The sequence below is a fragment of the Vespa mandarinia genome, chromosome 5, assembly GCF_050613455.1.
Source record: "Vespa mandarinia isolate Hongniang chromosome 5, ASM5061345v1, whole genome shotgun sequence".
Taxonomy (NCBI): Eukaryota; Metazoa; Arthropoda; class Insecta; order Hymenoptera; family Vespidae; genus Vespa; species Vespa mandarinia.
Window position 1 is genome coordinate 6,235,029 of NC_140814.1, and position 20,594 is coordinate 6,255,622.

General features: G+C 27.2%; 3 protein-coding genes across 7 annotated transcripts; 1 reads left to right on the forward strand and 2 right to left on the reverse strand.

Moving 5' to 3' along the window:
• Positions 1-31: 31 nt before the first annotated feature.
• On the forward strand, positions 32-6,441 carry Cap-D2 (CAP-D2 condensin subunit). Its single transcript, XM_035866969.2, has 21 exons — positions 32-280; positions 366-500; positions 582-757; positions 847-986; positions 1,086-1,167; positions 1,248-1,310; positions 1,379-1,612; positions 1,706-2,038; positions 2,153-2,339; positions 2,426-2,730; positions 2,809-3,201; positions 3,268-3,512; positions 3,590-3,710; positions 3,800-4,099; positions 4,177-4,301; positions 4,396-4,650; positions 4,742-5,014; positions 5,093-5,235; positions 5,319-5,642; positions 5,720-5,821; positions 5,907-6,441. Exons 1-21 carry the CDS (start codon positions 166-168, stop codon positions 6,083-6,085), a joined length of 4,230 nt encoding a protein of 1,409 aa, XP_035722862.1. The 5' UTR covers positions 32-165; the 3' UTR covers positions 6,086-6,441.
• Positions 6,442-6,567: 126 nt separating this feature from the next.
• Positions 6,568-10,843, reverse strand: Upf3 (UPF3 regulator of nonsense mediated mRNA decay). Of its 3 annotated transcripts, none has more exons than XM_085656866.1 (7): positions 10,690-10,843; positions 10,455-10,572; positions 9,828-10,242; positions 9,587-9,738; positions 7,603-8,251; positions 7,200-7,489; positions 6,568-7,077 (listed from the first exon to the last, which is right to left on the reverse strand). In XM_085656866.1, exons 2-7 carry the CDS (start codon positions 10,569-10,571, stop codon positions 6,865-6,867), a joined length of 1,836 nt encoding a protein of 611 aa, XP_085512992.1. In that variant the 5' UTR covers position 10,572; positions 10,690-10,843; the 3' UTR covers positions 6,568-6,864. The 3 variants fall into 3 exon arrangements, with proteins under 3 accessions (XP_085512992.1, XP_085512993.1, XP_035722865.1); XM_085656867.1 differs by adding an exon at positions 8,720-9,265 and having other exon boundaries at positions 10,455-10,790; XM_035866972.2 differs by having other exon boundaries at positions 10,455-10,784.
• Positions 10,844-11,631: 788 nt separating this feature from the next.
• Positions 11,632-20,365, reverse strand: shtd (anaphase promoting complex subunit 1). 3 transcript variants are annotated; one of them, XM_035866967.2, is made up of 22 exons: positions 20,264-20,365; positions 20,124-20,173; positions 19,777-19,920; positions 19,389-19,706; positions 19,230-19,309; positions 19,042-19,154; positions 18,532-18,801; positions 18,050-18,455; positions 17,687-17,876; positions 17,210-17,612; positions 16,144-17,127; positions 15,812-16,065; positions 15,408-15,666; positions 14,825-15,328; positions 14,544-14,748; positions 14,071-14,391; positions 13,757-13,985; positions 13,465-13,670; positions 13,046-13,385; positions 12,319-12,964; positions 12,103-12,231; positions 11,632-11,994 (listed from the first exon to the last, which is right to left on the reverse strand). In XM_035866967.2, the coding sequence occupies exons 2-22, from the start codon at positions 20,145-20,147 to the stop codon at positions 11,912-11,914; spliced, it is 6,108 nt and encodes a 2,035-aa protein (XP_035722860.1). In that variant the 5' UTR covers positions 20,148-20,173; positions 20,264-20,365; the 3' UTR covers positions 11,632-11,911. The 3 variants fall into 3 exon arrangements, with proteins under 3 accessions (XP_035722860.1, XP_035722861.1, XP_085513320.1); XM_035866968.2 differs by lacking the exons at positions 19,777-19,920; positions 20,124-20,173; positions 20,264-20,365 and having other exon boundaries at positions 11,633-11,994; positions 19,042-19,140; positions 19,389-19,565; XM_085657194.1 differs by lacking the exons at positions 19,389-19,706; positions 19,777-19,920; positions 20,124-20,173; positions 20,264-20,365 and having other exon boundaries at positions 11,634-11,994; positions 18,532-18,766.
• Positions 20,366-20,594: the final 229 nt, after the last annotated feature.

Below are 20,594 nucleotides of genomic sequence, written 5' to 3' on the forward strand. Positions count from 1 at the left end.
AATTGAAAAGTGACAGTTAAAAACAGCGAACTTTATTGTTTATGAATTGTGAACTCAATCTATGGTAAACTTACGTTAGCAGTTTTCGTCTGAATTATTCACTATTTACTATAAACTATTTTCATAATTGTGATAATCAAAGAAATATATAAAATAAATATAAAAATGATAAAAGATTTCATAATTCCTTTAAACAAGGATGAACTTTTAACATCACATGCTGGACAGTATTCTGTAGAAAAAATTATTCCACCGGGAATGGTATCAAAAGCTTTAGATGGTAAGTAATTGTTTATAATAAATTGTTTATAAAAGCTTTTCAAGTTTTTAAATAAATTTAATAAATGTTATAAATATTATTCTAGCTTCTAGAATTACTTTGCAAGCAGATGGAGCAAGTTTTATTTTAACTTGTTTTGATACATTTTTTGCTGTTTTGGTCCATGGCAATAAAATAGAATTACAATTTGCTTTTACTTCTTTTAGAAGAATTTTTAAAGGTCTGTATTAATATTATTTAAATCAATATTAATGTATATTAAATAATATTAATGTACATTAAATAAATTTTGTTAAAACAGGGATACAAATATTGGTAACAGATTTGGAAAAGATTTTTGATCAAGGGAAAGAAATAGAAGAAGAAGAAAGACCGAAACTCTTATGTGTCAATAAAATGTTGGCTTATTTAGTTTCACAATTCATTTGTCATATAAATGAACAAATAAGTAAAAATTCAAGTAACATACAAAATTCTGTAAAGATATTATTTATTTGCGCATTTATTAATACATAATATAAGTATGTATTAAATATGCTGATGTTTTATTCCTTTTATTTTCATAGCGTAAAAAGAATGCAAAAACTGATGAAGAAGATAAGTGGGACGATGAACGACAGAAAGTATTAGAGCTTATATATCGATGGCTACAATTGCCATTACAAAAAATTTGGAAACCTTCAATTGTTGAAGATTCATTTGTAACGTAAGATTAAGAAAAAAATAGAATAGATAGCATATTATTGTAAAACTTCTTAGCTGTAGTTCCATATAAATGTTATTAATAATATTTATATTTTTTCAGAGTATTATCACAAATATGTTATAATGTATTAGAACACTGCAGGGATATCAAACAGAAACATACAAGACAAACAATTTTTGAGGTTTGTACTATTTTCATATTTTATGTTATCACACTCATAAACATGATTATAGAAGTTAATATATTCTTATTTTTTAATAGATTTTGGGAACTCTTATTAAAAAGTACAACCATGGTATAATTTGTATTGTAAGAATTGTTCAGGTATGTATATTTTATATTTATTAATTTCAAAGTTTAGAAGGTATTTAAATAATAAATAAATATGATAGCTAGTAAAATTGTTTGACACATTGCCGGCTTATATGGCCACTGGTGTTGTATACATGGATGTTGAATGTGGATGTAATGGTCTTTTAAAACAAATAATAAAAGAACTTGATCAAACTGAACCAGCAGAAGCAGAAAGTCGCAATATATCTGCGTTTTTGGAAAATATAGCTACTTTGAAACCTGATATTGTGTTACCAATCATGAATAATATATTGGAATATCTTACAAATGAAGTACGATTTTTAATAAGCATATATTATTTTTGAAATTTTAATATATTAAATTTATTGTTTTATTAATAGTTCAAACTCAATTAAAATTTGTAGTATTATATTATGAGAAATTGTGCCATTGGAATCATAGGCACAATAGTCCCAACAATGTTGACAAATGAAGATCTTACTCCAGAACAAAAAGAACAACGAGATGAATGTCTTAATAGCTTATTTGACCATATATTGGATTGCAATGCATATGTAAGATCTAAAGTACTGCATGTTTGGCAAAATTTAAGTTGTGAAGGAGCCATACCTTTAGCAATGCAAGGGAAACTATTGAATGGTTGTATATCACGATTGCAAGATAAAAGTGCAAATGTTCGAAAACAGGCATTACAATTATTAAGAACATTACTTCAAAGTAATCCCTTTGCTGCTAAGGTCAGTAATATACAGATATATAATACAAGTTATTTCATTAACAAATTGGATGATTATAAGATGATAGTACATGTAAAACTAAATGGATTTATTTTTAATATTCTTACATTATAGTTAGAGGAGATAGAATTTTCTAAATCAGTGGAGAGAGAAAAAATAAAATTAAAAGAATTACAGACACTATTTGCCTGTAATAGTGAACCTGGAGATATTGAAAGATTAGAACTCTGGAATACTTTACTTCCAGATATAAAAGAAGCTATTAAAGAAATTATAGAAAGCGATGATGAAAATAGGGAGAGTAAATATTTTCATATACCTTGTTAAAACAATGTTGTTCTTATTTATATGTTATAGAATTTAAGATTTGTATATATTATATTGCAGATGATAAAGAAAAAACAGATGATGATGTTGATCCAAGCTTAGCATTTGAAAAAATAAGACAGTTAATATTAAATGGAAAAGTTTTTGATGCTGTCTCATATTTATGGACAATCTGTACAAAATTGAAAGATACTCCGAAAATAGAAAACCTTTCTTCTGAGGCAAAAAAAGAATGTTTATTTACTTTTTTATTAAAAATTTTTATGGAATCAGAAGATAGAGTAACTAAAGAAAACGTATCACAAGAAAAGAAAAAGCAAAAAGAAGAAATTAAAGCGCAAAAACGACTTATAAATTATTTAGAGGTAAAAAAATATATTTTTTGCATAATTAATGCATATATAATGATTAAAGAGATTAATTAATACAATTGTCTGTTAAAGAATTCTTTAGAATTTGCAACAAAATTAAAAAATGCTATACCTTTAGTGGAAGCATTACTTTTTTCTACAACATCTAGTGATGCTGTTGAAGCATGTACTTTACTTGGCATAGCATGTCAATTCGGTGTAACAGGAGCAACAGCTTCAGTGAATAAAGCATTGTTTCAAGTACTACATAATGATCAATCAGTACGCCGCAATTTAGCTATGGTGTATAAGCAAATATATCTTGATAACACTGAGCCCCAAAAATCAGCTAGACAAAGAGCTATTACTTGTGTAAAGTCGTTAATTAATTTGGTGAAAAAACTTCAACCTGGGCAAAGTTCATCATTGGAAGAATTAATTAGATTATGGTATAGTAATAAAGAAATAAGTGAAGAAACATTACAGGTATGTCATATAAAAGAAAATTTTTAAAAAGAGAATTTTTTGTGCTTATATGACGTTTATAAACAGGTATTATGGGAAATATTTTCAATGAAATTACCTGATACAACACCAATAGAGAGTAGAGCTGCTTTAATATTAATAATGATGATAGGTCAGACTGAGAGTGGAGTAATAGTTGAAAATTTGGATGTATTAGTGAAAATTGGATTAGGACCACGGGCAAAAAATGATCTTCTTTTGGCTCGAGATATCTGTAGAACTTTACAGAAAATTAAGCAAGAGAATCAGAATATTGAAGCTGCCCCTATTAGGTAAAAAATAAAGTGTTTAATTAATAAATATAGTATTTAAAATAGAAATTTTTTTTTTTTATATGCATCTTATATAGGTATCCAAATAATCACAATATGTTCAAAGAAATTATTATACTTTTAAAAGATAATTTTTGTAATTTGAAAGAAAATGGCTATATTTCATTTGCTACTGATGCGATTAATGTAATATATAAGGTGAGTCTTGTTTTGGCACAATCATTTTTTTATTGTTTCTTTTTTTTTTTTATTTATATTTAATTTTCAAATATATTTTATAATTTAAGTTAGCTAACCAACCTCAACATTTAATAAAGAATTTTTTATTGGATACTTACAAAATTGAGCAGTTTACTGCTGAAAATGATAAATCAATAGTTATATCTTCCATTGTATTATCAAAATTATTACATATAGTTGGACATGTTGCTATAAGAGAAATGGTCCACTTGGATACAGAAATATACAAGGAATTAAAACGAAGAAATAATATACGAGATCTAAAAAAGAATAAGAATTTAAATAAAGACAATTCAAAACAAAATGTAACTATAACTAGTAGTAATAGGAGTGTACGTAATAAAGAGGTTTGATACATTTATTTTCTATTGATATTTATATTCTTTTTTGTTTTTTTCATTTAATAAGAACAAATGTTTTATAGAATTTACAAGAGGATAATGGAGAAGATGCTTTAGAAGGTGCAGCAGATGATACTGATGCTGAATTTATAAATACTGCATTAGAATCTGAAATAGTAACTGGTAATGGATTACTTACAAAATTTGTGTATGTATGCCACCTAGATATAACTATCATTGTGTACATATGTTTTATAATAATAACACAAATACTAAATAATATAATTATTATTTGTTTATAGGCCCATTGTATTAGATGTATGTCAACATCCTGAAAAATATGGTAATGAAAATTTACAAGCTGCAGGTACACTAGCTTTGTGTAAAATGATGACAGTAAGTTCTGTATTTTGTGAAACATATCTTCAATTATTGGTTACGATATTGGAACGTTCACCTTATCCAGGAATCAGAGCTAATGTTCTTATTGGTCTAAGTGATCTTACAACTAGATTTCCTAATCAAGTAGAACCATGGACAAAACACATATATGGGAGGTAATTAATTAAAAATTAATTTATTAATTAATTTTTTAAGTTGTTTTACTCGTTAGTTAAAGTGTAAGTGAAAATAACATTTTATTTACAGACTTCGAGATGAAAATAAACACGTACGAAGTACTTGTGTTCGGGTACTATCTAATCTCATAATGAGAGAGATGGTGCGCGTTAAGGGTCAGGTATCAGAATTAGCTCTTTGTATTATAGATGAAGATATTCAAATTCAACAAGATACTAAACATTTTTTCAAAGAACTTTCACAAAGGGGTTATGCTCTTTATAATGTGATTCCTGATATATTATCACGATTATCTGATCCGCAAATAAATCTTAATGAAAGCCATTTTCAAGAAATTTTTGGGTAAGTATTATGATCTGTATATACATGTGAATATTATGGAAATTTTAATTCTATTTTTTTTTCTTTTTTACTTTATAGTTTTATTCTGAATTTGGTACAGCATAAAAAACAAATTGATACAATAATCGAAAAAATTTGTGCGAGATTTAAACTTGCTACTACAGAAAGACAATGGTGTGATCTTTCTTATTGCCTTTCAATTTTACCGTTTAGTGTAAAAAGTAAGTATGATGTAATATGTATAGTTTTAGAAAATTAATATTATATTTCTTCTTTCTATTAGAAAATTAATATTATGCTTCAGGTATAAGACGTTTGATTGAAAGTTTACCTCTTTTAAAAGACAAGATACATCATAAACAAGTATTAAAAACACTTCAAGGTATAATAGAACAAACAAAGAAAAAATCTGATACCAAATCTGTATGTTTGGAATTAGAAGAAAAAATAAAAGAGTTATTAGAAGGGTCTGAGAACACTGAAACAAATGATAATATTTTGATGCCACCACCGAAAACGTTATTACAACAAAAGTCTCGTATGGGAAGACAAAAGGATAGCGAAGAAGACGAAAATTATTCTGATACTGATATAGATTCACAACCTATAACAAAAAAAAATCTCACTCGTAGGAATTATATTTCAACTATATCTATATTAAAAAATTTACATATAATATGTTCAAATATTTTATGTACATTGCAGCAAGCCATACTAGAAAGAAAATTCGTGTCTCCAAAGATAACTCCGATTCCAGTTCAGAATCAGATAATGAAGACCGTGAACAAAAAGTTACATCGAATAGAAGTAAGTGTTTTCTAATCAATAAAATGTTTTAAACAGTGTAACTATAGTATCAAATACTATTATTTCTTAATATTTCCGTCATTAGGTAGTACGAGATTAAGAAGCTATCGAAAAGTTATGAACTCAACTCCAACTACACAGTCTCCATTACCAAAGAGAAATAAATCCAGTAAAACAGTAAAAATGTCAAACAAAACACCAGTAAGAACACCTAGACAAATGACAGAACGAGTTTCAACCCGATCGTCACGATTACAAAAATAATAATAATAATACATAAAAAATATTATCATAAAGATAAAAGATTAAAGAATAAATATTATCATAAAGATAAAACATTAAAGAATAAATATTATCATAAAGATAAAAAATATTATATCATTAATTTTTTATACGTGCACGGATATAGGTGTAATGAAACAATATTTAAATTAATATATCAATAATTACGAAATTATTGAGATTAATTTAATTTATTGGAAAATAATTTAGTTTTTAATTCTGCTTTACGTTTACTGTGCAAAATTCAGCTTTTATAAGTGTAAAGATGGTAAGAAATTTAAAAAAGACATATTGTGTTATATATTTGTTGAATTTCTTAAAAAAAATTAATGTAAAAATTTATTTTAAATGATATAACTTTAGTTTATTCCTTTTTTTATTGAACGTTTATTTATGTAAAGGTAAATATACCAAGTACCTTTTTGTAATATTCGTAAAAAAAATGAAGAAGTAAACGATAAAACTTATCAATGAAACGAAATTATATTTGCGTATGAGATGAATTAACTCTCTATTATCATGACTTAAATTAAATTCGTATTATTAAATGACTTAAAATTCCTGAGAAATAATATTAAATCATGTAAAAAATAAATTATTTGTGCATTTGATATCATGGAATTGAATATACAAATATGAAATGTGGAGGAGCAATATATGGAATTGAAACATGATATTATCCTGATCTGGCTATTTGTAAAATATATGCTATTTGTTTACAATATAGATCGTACATATTAATAAATGTGGCTCAGTACATGTTATGAGATATCACGACTAACACTACGCTTAAATGTCATAGAACGAACTTCTGCTCCAGATTTAGCAGATTTAGAAACAGCGGAAGTTGTAGTATTTGGAGTTGGACTTTGTGAAAGGGAAGCCCGATCGTCATTAGTTGATTTTTCCCTTTCTAATCGCTGCTTACTAAATTTTCCCATTCCTGGTCTATAGATTTCCATGGCAGGTCGATCCTAGAGTAATAAAATATACATATAATCAAATAAATTTCTAGTTTTTTTTTTTTTTTTTTTTTTTATTTTAAATACAAAATATCCTTTCATAAAGTTATTTAATTGTAATATGCAGAAAATACCTTGTTTCGGATTCTACGTTCTAATCGTGGATCTTTTTTATCTTTTTCTTTATCTTCATTTTCAGATTTTTGTAAATTACTTTGTCCATCACCATCTAAAGACTTATGACGTCTCAAGCAATTATTGTCCCCTGTACCTCCTTCACCACCACTTTCTAGAGAACTACGTCTTTTTACAAGTTTTGATTCTTTTTTTTCATCAGACTCAGTTTCAATACCAGTTTCTCTATTAATGTGTTCATTAGATCTTGATTTTTCAGTTGCATCTTTTTCATTCCGAATACTAGTTTCTATAAATAATGTATACACGTAAATTTTATAATATCATTAATATTTAATATTACATAAGTATAATAAAAATGTAACAACAGTTAAGAAAAGATGCAGAAAAATTATAAGATACCTGTATCCTTATTTTGATCTAATACAGATTCAATATTCTGTTCACTTTCAATTAATTTAATGTTTCCACTGTTTTTTCCATTATTTCTTTCCATTATTTTTTCCACTATTCCTTTAGAGAGAGAAGAAATTAATCCTTCTTCTGTAAATTCTTGAGAAACATCCTGATTTTCTTTCATTATACAAGTAACATTGATATTATCAATATTAAGATCCACATTATGCCTTTTAGTTTCTGCCAACCTTTTTTTTTCAAGTCTCATTTTTTCATAGCTTTTACCTCTTTTTTCTTCAATCCTTCGTTCTTTACATTCTTTGAGATCTTCTTTAATGTCATATTTTCTATCATCTCTGACATCATTTTTTCTGTCTTCTTTAAGGAAGTCTCTATCATCTCGTCTTCCATAAAGTTTTTTATCTTCATGTCGTCTTTGATGCTTTATATCTCTGTCCTTATTTCTATCATCCATCCTTTCTCTATATCCTTTTGTTAAAGGTTTCAAATCTCTATCTCGAGGTACTTTTTCACGCAATTTTTCGTCTCTTTTATTGCGATTCTTTAAATCCTTCGGTGATGCTTTATCTCTTTCATCTTTATTTTCTTTATTGTCCTTGTTTGTTTCTTTATCCAAATCAGGATTCTTAAGCACCTACAATAAATTTTATTTATGTATATAAGATTATCTTGAATTTAAATAATGTAAGATTAATTTACTTGTACTAATTTTAAATGTAGTTACATTATAATATAGTATAATTATAAATCATAATTATTATAAGAATAAAATAACACAATCACCATTCTTTAAAATAACTTAGTTCGAAAAATTTATTGTATAAAAATTATATAACAATAAATCTTTTATGTTTTATCAAGAGTATATAAATTTATTACATATTAAAAGACAATCTATAAGCTTACAAAAAGATCATAAAGTAAAATATTTTTCAAGGAAGAAATTTGCTCCCCATAAATAGACACTTTATAGAAGGTACAATTACATGGCATATTCTTCTTGACCATTCATTTGCAGTTTATAAATTCATGAATTTTTTCGTAATCCAGGTAAGCTTATTCTACAAGTTCTATAATTATATGATTTATCACAATTATGCACTGCATTATGGCTTCTTGAGTGGAGTGTATCATTTGTCATATGCAATTTCCACATATTATGTATATTTGTAAATGGTGTTTCAGAAAACATAGAGAAATACTCACTTTTTCCAATATATTGACCAGATTTAAATTTATGCTTGTTATCTACGTAATTATTTTTAGTGTTATGCCAATAATAAATACACTTCTCTCTGTCCCATTCAGGATTATTGTGTATATAACTTTCTTTATGTAAATCACAACCATTGTTAAATTTGTACTGTTTATTATTATTTCTGATATATTTCTTAATAAGTGATACACTTTTATTAGGTTTTATATATAAATTTGTAGATTTATTGCAGCAGTTCAATTCTTTGTAAGCATGTAATTTACTTTCGATTTTTAAAGTACTATTTAAAATATCATTACTTTTTTCTTCAGATAGAAATACTTCGTTTTCATTTTTAATTTGGTTTTCAAAACGAATGGCTTCTAAGTTTGTACATGATAAAGTTGTAACAAAACAATGCTTGGAGCAGAAATCTTCAATATTATACACAGGCTGTGAAGGGGAAGGTCTAAATGAGCAAATACAGTGAAGAACATAGAATTAATACATCATTTTAACAAAGTATAAATATTTTATGATCTAAAATTATGTTTAATATAATAGTTCCATTATTGTTTTCATTTAAAAAATTATGCAATCAAGTATATAATATTCTATACTGTATTTGTCTTCACTTAACCAACAAAAGCACATAATTTTGCATGTTATAACATATTTAACAATATGTATTGTATATAACTATTAATTAAAAGGCAATAAAATATAACTTAAGAAATAGCAATAATCCAAGTGTAATATCAAATGTATATTCACCTTAGATATAATTGGATCTTCTTTAGTTCTCCGTCTTTCCAAGTCACGCCTTCTCCTCTCTTCACGTTTTTCATCTCTGAGACGTTGCTTTTCTTGTTTACGTTGTTTTAAATATTCCAAAAGAGGTGTTGTTGTAACTTTTTTTAATGTATCTACAAAAAATAATGATAAAATAAATTACAGAGAAGATAACATTAAAAAATATTCATTTTTGTAAACTATAATTGAATCAATTACTCACTGTCTGCTGGCTGATAAGAATATTCTGTTTTTGGTTGGGCAATAGTTGAATCAGTTTCTTGATTTTTAAGACTTTCTAAGAAACTTATATAATATGTATCTGACTCCACAGTACCACATTTTAAATCTTTTTTCTTTCCAATTCTTTTCTTTGGTAATCTTTGAAAAGGAGCAAATTCTACTACGGCTGAATATTCAGTGCCTTTAGAGTCAACAAATACATAATTATCAAATTTTTCTCTGAACATAAATATATCTTGTTGATCCATAAAGTTAATATAAGCACGGGAAAATGCAAATTGACCAAGTGACATATCAGCTTTAACAAAGTACAAATAGTCATGTTCAGGCAAAGGAGAAATTTGCTCAATGAACTGGTCTTGAGTCATTGTTGGTGGAAGTCGACGAATCACTACCTAATTGACAAATTTAATTTAACTTGTTAAAAGATAAATATTTTAAGTGATAATATTAAAAATTATGTTTTGTTAAAATTATAAATATCCATTGTGTGTGTGTGAGTGTGTGCACATATTATATATATAATATATATTGTTATATATATGTATATAATATAAATTTTAAATATTTAAAATATTAACAGATTGTAACATTTTTTTATTAATACCTTAGTCATAGGCCGGCATTTCTCTTTCTTGTTATCTCTGAGTTTACCAACATCCGGAGAACTAGCCTGTGCTTCATTTTGCACGGGTGTTTCAGGTTGCTGTGTCTCTTCAGTCATTCTGCTTTTGTATTAATCAAATTCGGGAAAGATCAAGTATTATTAATAATCATTCGTGTTACTTTAATCAGTAAAATATTCCGGATATAAAATTTTCTTTAAGACATTTAGAACATACATTAGCGTTTACAATGCTTTCACTGCCATCTTGATTATTTATTATCAGCATTAACTGCGAAAGCTTCAACCGAATGGCTTAAAGAGTTTAGAAGTACTTGAATGCGATGAAGTATAGATGTTTCATTCGCTCTGACTTGAAAATTCGCAGACTGAATTAGATTGGCCACACAAATTTTCCGAAATAACAACGGTAAAGTTTCGACCAATCATGTTGCTCGATTCTGCCACCTTAACAGTAGTCATAATAATTACAGTAGCGATTGAAAAATTTAATAAGTTGGCATTCTACTGTTATGCTTCTTACAGATAGTCAATCAGATGGCAAGATTGTCTGATGTCACAGTTTGGCGCGATAAATGAAGCATCCATAAAATTTTGAATACTTAAATTTGTAATCAAGTGTACAAGTAGTACGAGTCAGGCATTCACATATAGTTAGGCATATAATGGTACAAATTAATTACTCGTATGAGATCACACGTTTAAGTAGAACAAGCGAATCACTCGTATATGGTAAAGATGATATAATAAAACATCTGTCCATTTCATTTTTTAAAATTTAGAAAATATTTCTCAAATGTTCCAAATAATTCACTCCTATACCCTATAACTGCAGCAAAAAAAGTAACATTGTCGTTGATACAACCTTACTGAAATCATGTGATGTACCGTATTTATCAAGTTCATAATTACTACTTTAATCTATTCAAGTTTAAAAATTCAAACAATGTAAGAAAATAATATTTATTTATTTTCTAATATCTATTTTTAAGGTCATGATGTAGAATTAGGATATCAAGCTTTTATATATATAAAATTAGGTAGATGATATTTTTATTTGAATGATAAATAAGGTTATTAATAATTAAGCATTACAAACGTATATATATAACGATAGTTAATATGTGTGTTGAGAACGCTTATAGTAATATACATCTTTATTTAATTATGATAGAATCGAAAATAAAAAACATAAAAGTAAACAAAGAATGAAATTTTTATTATAATAATGATAAACTTCTATAAATACAGATTTACTTTGTCTTTCTTATTTTTACTTTAATGTACACATACATACGCACACGCGCGGTCGCACTCATTATGCACCCACACCCACACACACTTAATATACAGACGATATATATCAAAATATTACTTATATTTTGATATAAGTAATACATTATAATAATTATTGACTGATCTTTTTAATATAACTAAGATTAATTGGTTTTAAAGATTTTATACAGCTTGTACAATGTGATGCTTGATATTGTAGACATTTCTTCTTGTTGAAATGGTCTCACTGAAAGAAATTAATTCAATCATGTTAATATATATAGTAAAGAGATATATAAGAAATAAATTATTTATAATGTATTTATAATATATAAATAAAGGATTATGTACTTACAGAATATTTTATTATCTGTATAATAAGGTACATCATAAAAAATGAAATATGTACTCATTTTTGATAATGTTTTTAAATCACATTCAATGATTCCAGTTGTTAAATAATGTTTTATTACAGGTATTAATTCTGCAATTATATACGAAGTATAATAATTTACAGTTTTATAAAAATATATCATAATAAAAGTAAATTCATAAAGATTAAAAATATTACCATTTTCCCATCCATCTAAAGTAAGCGATACTTTTTGTTTAATTGCAAGTATAGTCTCTGCACTAAGAAGTGGATTTGATTCTTTCAAAGACAATTTGTGTAACATTTGTGAAGATAAAAGCTTTATTTGCCATATTGAAAAACTGTTCGGTTGTTTTTCTAAAATTTCCATATTTTTAACCATGCTTACCCATGATGGTAAAAGTCCAACTTTATCTTTAATAACACATTCGTAAACAATTACTGCAAATGTTTGTAAAAAATTTTGTTCAAACTCTGTTATTCCATAGCAAGTTTCTTCTGTTTCAGGAACATAATTAATATTTTTTAATGCAGATGACATTTCTGTAATTTCCATTTCTTGGGAATGTTCTGATTGTTCATTCCAATTACTGCTTATTGTTGAAGTTATATTATTTAAATTTTTAGAGAAATAATCGTGTTTTGTTTTACTTGTATTTCCATGTAAAATGACTTTCATATTTCCTTCGTAATTTCTTTTTTCTTTTTTAAATACTTGCATAAAATACTTTACTATATTTAATACTGTTTTATCGTTTGTAAATGATGTTATATATTCTGGGCGTATAGTCCATGCAAAAGTTTTTTCTGTTGTTAAAGTTTGTGCTATTAAACTTCTGAAACCCTGTAATTTATAATTATCAAAATTAAAAATAACATATATTGTTATCAGTTAATATCGTTAGTTTATTTTAAATATATTTACATGGGGATCTTCTATATATGATAAACATCCAGCCCTTTGTTTAACGCTTAAAGAATCACTTCTCTTCAACATATCTTCAAATTGTTGCCAATTGTAATTTTTTTCAAATATGATTTCCCAGTACCGGGTGTCTTTTAATTCTATTTTTTGTAAACTGCTTAATTGTGGTAGCAAACATGGAGCTTGAAGAACCATTTCTTGTCCCTGAGTTTCATTGTCATCAACAAATGTCAACTGTACTGTAGCATAACAGTATTGTCCACTGTCTATATCTCTTGGTAAAATTACACGTGGTTCAACAGCTAGAACGTATAAATGTCGCAAAGCTTGTAGATGATATCTGTCATAAAAAAATACGTAAGTTTATCTATGATACGAATATATATATTTTATATATATTAATAAGTGATATTATTAACCTGTTATCATTGCTATGTGTTGGAAATTTTGGAAAAAGAGAAATCACAAGAGCAGCTATAGCACTAGGATTGTTTGAAAGAGTATATCTACCACCACCAAGGAAAAGAAGACCAAGAGCCATATGTGTTGCTAGATGAGAACCATATGTAACAACGCTACTAGTAGGTCCTACTCTTGTTCTCACGTGTCTACATATTCTCATAATCTGTAATATTATAAAAATGTAATAATAATTTATAAATTATAATTATATTTTTAAAATTATAAATATATGTGCAACTTTAAATTTACCTCTAAATCACCTGTTCCTGCCATGACAACAGCAGTGGAAAGTAAAATCACATTTAAACATGTTTCTATAGTAGATTTTCCTGCTAACTCCGCAATTGTTTTATGAGATAATGCTGTAAACATTTGAGCATAATTAAATAAAGTTCTAAATGCATTTTTGTTTGCAGTTCCAGCATATTTCAGTCCTAAAGCCATACAAGCTCCTGCTATAATATTACAGTATGCTTGACTGAAAAAAAATTAGAAATAAGTTTAATAATACATTATAGTTATATATATTATTAATTTATTTTGTAATTTACATAATAACTAACTTCATAGTTTCTAGATCCACATTTTGGGTAATTCCTGGTGTGGGCTTTTGTAATCTATATTTATAAACGATATTGGGCACATGATTAGAAACCCATGATTTAGTTGGTTGAATTTCATTCCATAAAATTAATGATTTAGCCAATATTCTTAATAGCAGAAAATCTGGTCTCACAAAATCAAGTAAGTACTGTGTATCTGGTGCTTGCATCCATTCAGCTACAGCTCGATTTCCTGTATTGAAGTACATAAGGCCTAAAGCTAATGTTGCACCAGGACTTGTTACATCAATATTGATAGAATCTCCTTCACGTATTTGATAACTATAAACGTCATAAATGATAATTTTTAGTTAAAGAATTTTTAGTTAAAGACTAAAATTTCGCTCTATTCATAATAAAATTATGAATTATTAATTATTATTATTTCTTATTATAAAATTTCATATTAATAAAAATTTGAGCCATGTCTATACCTTGGTGATTTGTACTTATCCTTTTGTGCTCCAGTAAAAGGCCGTACATGTCCACCAACCATGTAATAATGTAAAGTATCAGGTATACTAGCAAGATCAGTAGCACCACCACACCCAAGTACAACTAATCCTAATGCTAAACCTGCCGTTAAAGAATACGATTCTCGATCAACGCAATTTTTCATTTCTGGACCAGGTGGTCTTCCTAATTAAAATAAAATGATTAATATAATTACATTTTATTCATATGATTTACTTATTAAAGGTATTTATATAATTACCAATTTCTGATAATAAAGCGTGTGATATATGTCTGTGAGCAGTTCCTTGATATACCAAACCAACTCCCATTAATGCAGCTACTTGAACATTTTGTGGAACATTTAACTCTATGCTTGTTGGTGGCAATAAGGTTTCAACATGTAATGACAATAATTTTGTCATTGACACATCCATTGTAGCTCGATGTGTCGCAGATAAGCCAAGCAAAAGACCAACACTAGTTGCTTCGTGACATTCAACAAGATATTCGTACATACTAAACGGTGCTAGATTCTTTAAATGACCATTCAAACCAAGTGCCATTAAAAATCCTGAATGTTCAATGCCAAATTCGCCTTGCTGTTGTTTATTGTATACAATCCAAGTTGAATCAATGTTTGAAGCATTTGGATGAATGCGAAGACCAGCAGCTACTCCATTATGAAATAAAGGCCACAAATTCATGTTTGGTGGCACATCTATGTGGGCTAATTCTACTGTTGTTCCACGAGGAGGTGCTTTACCTATTTATAAGAAAATATATTTATACTATATATATTTGCAAATATAATATTTTCTTCAAACAATAATTCTACTTTATACCTGTTAAACAAAGCCGAGGAATTGGTAATTGCTCAGTAATTATAGGAGTTGAAGTCCTAAGTGTAAACATGCCTCTAGCAACAGGAAGAGCCATTGTTCTTGTACATAGAGCATGCAAATGTCTTTCTTGTTCTTCTATAAATTCGTGATCACTCACATCAGGCCGTTGTATTATTGCTATTCTTACAGGTTTTGATGAGTTAAGTAATCGCCGTACTTCAGCCACTCTATGGTCCTTATTAAATCTGAGTTTTAATATCTATAAACATGAATTTCTTAAATATCTATTTATAGATATTAAATAAATTTAATATCTATAAATATGAATTTATTAAAAATAAATGATATATAACAAATGATATACTAAAAATAAATAAATATATATATATTTGTTTATTTATTACATTATCATCAAATTCCATTCCGTCATCTTGATCCAGATCTTTAGTTAGATAGTTCTTTCCATCATTATCATTAGGATCGTTCATATGTAATGAATTTAAATGTGTACCTAATGCAGCCAAATCTTGACGATCTACTAATTCATATACATTCGCCGGCCAATTAGATGGTGGACGTTCTCTACATCTGTGCATAACATCCTTTAATATTAAAGATACTCCTGGTGGTAAAGTTTCTAAATCTTCTTTTTTCATTCCTAAGATAATATTTTATTAAATACATTATTCAATATAGGTAATAGATATGTAAATAAAGTGTATGGATAGCAACATACCCATTTCATGATATAATAACACAATATTTTCTATTGTTGGTTGTTGTAATTTTTTTGGCATATCTCTATCAAATTTATTTCTGCTTTCTTGGAAATCTACACGACTTCCAGCCGGTATTATCAATTTTACAAATTTATCCATTTCTAGTTTATCAGTTTTGTTTTCATTTGCTACTAGTGTAGTTAAATATACTATGTTTCTTGCTCGAGGGTTTACATGATATAGATACGGAAATGGTACTACATTTGCACCAATTAATAAGTTATTTAACGTTTTGAATATATCTGGTGGCTTTAAGTTGATATAATTTGGTGTAGTTATTTTCTGTAGATCTGTATCGCTTATTTGAGATACTGTTTTCTTTAAATAATGTAGCATTGGAAAATCAAGAAAATAATGATGAGCATAAGTATCAAACTTTAAGTCTGTGCTTAATTGATATAATAACTGAGCAAGTAATGGTAAGCTTTCTGACATTACACAATCTAATTTTAATTCTTCATATAATAAATGCAATGAGAATAGAATAAGAGGAAGATATGAAAATAAAATTGCTTGACAATTTATTCTTCCTGTAGTCTTTAATTCAGCATTTTTTGAAGATAATGTATCATGTGTATTAGAAAATTTTGTCAATCCTAGTATATCAGAAATAAAACTTTGAGAATTTTTAGATTTAATAGAATTTATTACATACATCCAATCATCATTGGATCCATTATCACTGGTCTTTTGTTTTTTTGGAACAACCATTGGACTGTTCCGTTCAGTAAATTGATCTTTTTCATTATTTTGTATTAATTGTAATTTTTCAACGTCATATCCCAATAAAGTAAACAAAACAACAAGAAAGAGATACCATTCTTGTACTGGAGAAAAATCTTGTGGACCTGGTGCGTTCCGAGCTCCATACCACTTTACTAATAATTGCATTGCAAGGTCTTTTTGTAACACACTACGCAATGTTTTTAAACATTTGGTAACTATAAACAAATTTAATATATTATCTTTTTGTTAATTATTGTTCTTATTGTTATTATTAACACTTAATAAAAATTTACTAACCTAATGGAGATGTACTACAAGTCGGTAACGTAATTCGGAAATAACTTTTATTACCATATTCTAGAGTAATTTTATTACCCACTGCATCTTTCAGACCAACAAGATTTAGATCTAGCACAGAATTTTCTAATAAAATTGGTGGTTGTGCACAGGTTCCACCGACTGGACTCAAAAGATGTAGAGCTTCTTCAAATCTGATTTCATGAGAATTTCCACAATTTTGCGAAATTAAAGAACTTCGTCGTGGAAACGGAGAACCGAGCTTGTGATTAATATTTGACACAAAATATTTACATGTAAGATTTGGAAGAATGCTTGATACATGTAGTTTCCCTACACATGTTGTGCCTGAGTATAATACTATACTATTTGATGAATCAATGATTGCTATCATATGTAAACTCTGAAATAAAATTAAAACATATTATCACATAGCATTTACACAACAATAATTAAAGAATATACAAAGGAACTAACTGGCAAACTAACTGCATCTTTTGCTATTATACTTGTAACCATTCCAAAAATAATGTGTTGTTGTTTATTAGTTTTTTCCAATCGAACTAAAAAGAATTGTGATCTAGTTGGTACTAAATATCCCAAATAACTTTGACCAACGAAATCAGATGTTAGAAGAACTTTAGATGCTCGTCCTGGTAGTATATCCCTTCAAAATAAAATTTCATGCATTAAAATATTATAGTAACTAATTACTGTACATCTTAATATAACTCACTTTCTGCAGAAAACCCAAAGAAATTGAAGACACAGGGAAAATCTGGAATAGGGTATGGGGACTAGAGGAACATGTAATAGGTAACTATAATAATTATTACTCACTTTGGAACTCCTACATTTTCTGTCCATAGATGATCAAGACATATTTCTGGATATAAAGGTTTACTTGGAGTAATAGCATCTTGAAGCTGAATGCTACTACCATTACCAGCAGGACTATTTTGTGTGTGATTTAGCGTAGTTCCCATAACCATTTGATGTAATCGTGAATGATGATTTATAATTGTATTAGGTATTCCAAGTAAGGGAGAGAATCCTGAATGTGTTGGAGATTGACAACGTGAAATGGTAGCCATTGGGCTTTGAGAACGTGAATGTTGTTGCTGCACTTGCGAAGGAGATTGACCACATGAACCTGTTGTAGTGTATGAAGTACCTCGAGATCCAAAAGGACTATTTGGTATGCCATATCCACCTCCAACATTACTTAAATGTGGATTAACTATGCCTAAATAATTAAATTGTATATTATTTTTGTCAAATATATAAAAATTAAATATAATTAAAGATTAAAAATAGCTTACCAAACATATTTATATGACTTTTATTAGAATAGTTTTTATTAGCTGACATATTACTACCAATATTTAATGGTGATGCACTTGTTGAAAAATTGAATAAACTTTGTGTTGTTTCATTATTTCTACAAACCATCTGACATTCTTCTATCAAAGCTTTTCGTATTTTATACACAGAATGTAATCCAGTTTTTTCATCATATATTACAGCCAATGATGGTTCAGAACTAGTAAAGACAATCTGCTGATTTGATTCACACATATATGATACATTTCCTGTGAGTATTTCAATAAATGTTTTTCAGAGTATTATTTATTTTATATATCCTTTGTTAACCCATTGGCACAATAATCTCTTTATATTTTATTTTATATATAAATTTATTAAATATTTTATCAAAAACTGTTCATTTGGATCTATATTTAAATTCATAAATTTTCCTTTAAATATTTAAATATAATAAGCCAATGAGTTAAAATTTACATTATAAGATATGATAGTACAGATAATTTTACCATGCTTAATAAGTAATGGACATATTTCATCCAAAGGATGCATGAGTGAAAATGCTACAGGTAAATTAGCATCACCTTGCAATGGATATTTACATGTCTCTGATGAAGTATACCTAAAAAGTGTAAAAAGAAAAATTCTGCTACTGTAAAATTATATAACCATTAATAATACATAAGTCATAAAATACCTTGTTTCAGAAATGTTTTGCTTAGGAATTTGTGCTTTTTCAAGTAAAATACCATACTTTGTTGGCCAAACAGCAGAAACCTACATTGTTTAAATTTATAAATTATTAATCATAATATTGAAAAAAAGAATCTCAGGATTTTAAGGAAATAAATTTTACCTGAAATTGTAAACTAGACACATAGTCTTCACCATTTTCTGTAAAAACCCTAAGAGTATAGGAATCTAGTAAACAAATACATCCTATTGTTTCACCTAATTGCTCCTCATTATTATGATTTTTCCCTCTTGATAAATGATCTGGTATACTTGTACAAAAAGTACACCATAATGCATGTTTTATGTCAGTTTCACAAGTATATGAAGTTTCAAGTACGCGAGTGGATTGATCACCCTTTGAATGAATTGCAACTTTTCCAGAGCAATATAATTCTTCTTCTCCACACGTATCATTGTCACGTATTAACCAGAATTCTTTCTATACATTTTATTAAGTTAGCATATATTTAGAAAGTTGATCAAAATAACATATAATAATGACAACTTACAAAAGATTTTTCTGATATATTAACTTGACTGAGTTTTTCCAATAGAATATTTTCTCCTGGCGTAGATGGATTATTTAATGACTGTTGATTTATTACTGACCCAGGATGTTTTGAATAAATTTGACGTCCACCAGGAATATATTCCTTAAAAATGACATATATAAAATATATATTTTTCAATACACATATATAATATATATATACGGATATGTCTATTACAAAGCATAGTAATATAAAGTTTCTTTATAAATGCTTTCATTATTCCTGTTTTATTATTATAAGAATTAATCAAATATATTTATAAATCATATTAATTTTATTATATAATTTAAAAGAGAAATACGTACCACCGGATCTGAGGCGGCAATCATTTTTTCCCTGCTTTCATCCAGATTTGCTAAATGTGTATTAATAAAGAAAAAAACACACAATTAACGGTTTTCTGCAAAACGTTTTAAAACAATGTAAATAATGTTGAATGTAGAACCTTCCGACAATCCGAGCAGGGACGCCAAATTTGTAGGAAAAAATAAAAATTTTAGTTATATCTTATATTCATAGGTGCGCCAATGTCGACACATTATCTTTTTAAATGAATTTTTTGATATTAAAAAAGAATAAATAATTATCTAAACTTAGCCTAATATCTTATGAACTACTGTAATGTAATGTAAGTGAATGTAAAGTAAATTTTTGATTAAAATTGAGAAAGATAAAATAATAAATTTTCTATATCAATTTTATTGTGTTATTAAATAATATGCATACGAATATATTTTACTTTTAAATAAAAAATTATTCGTTATAATGGTATAGAT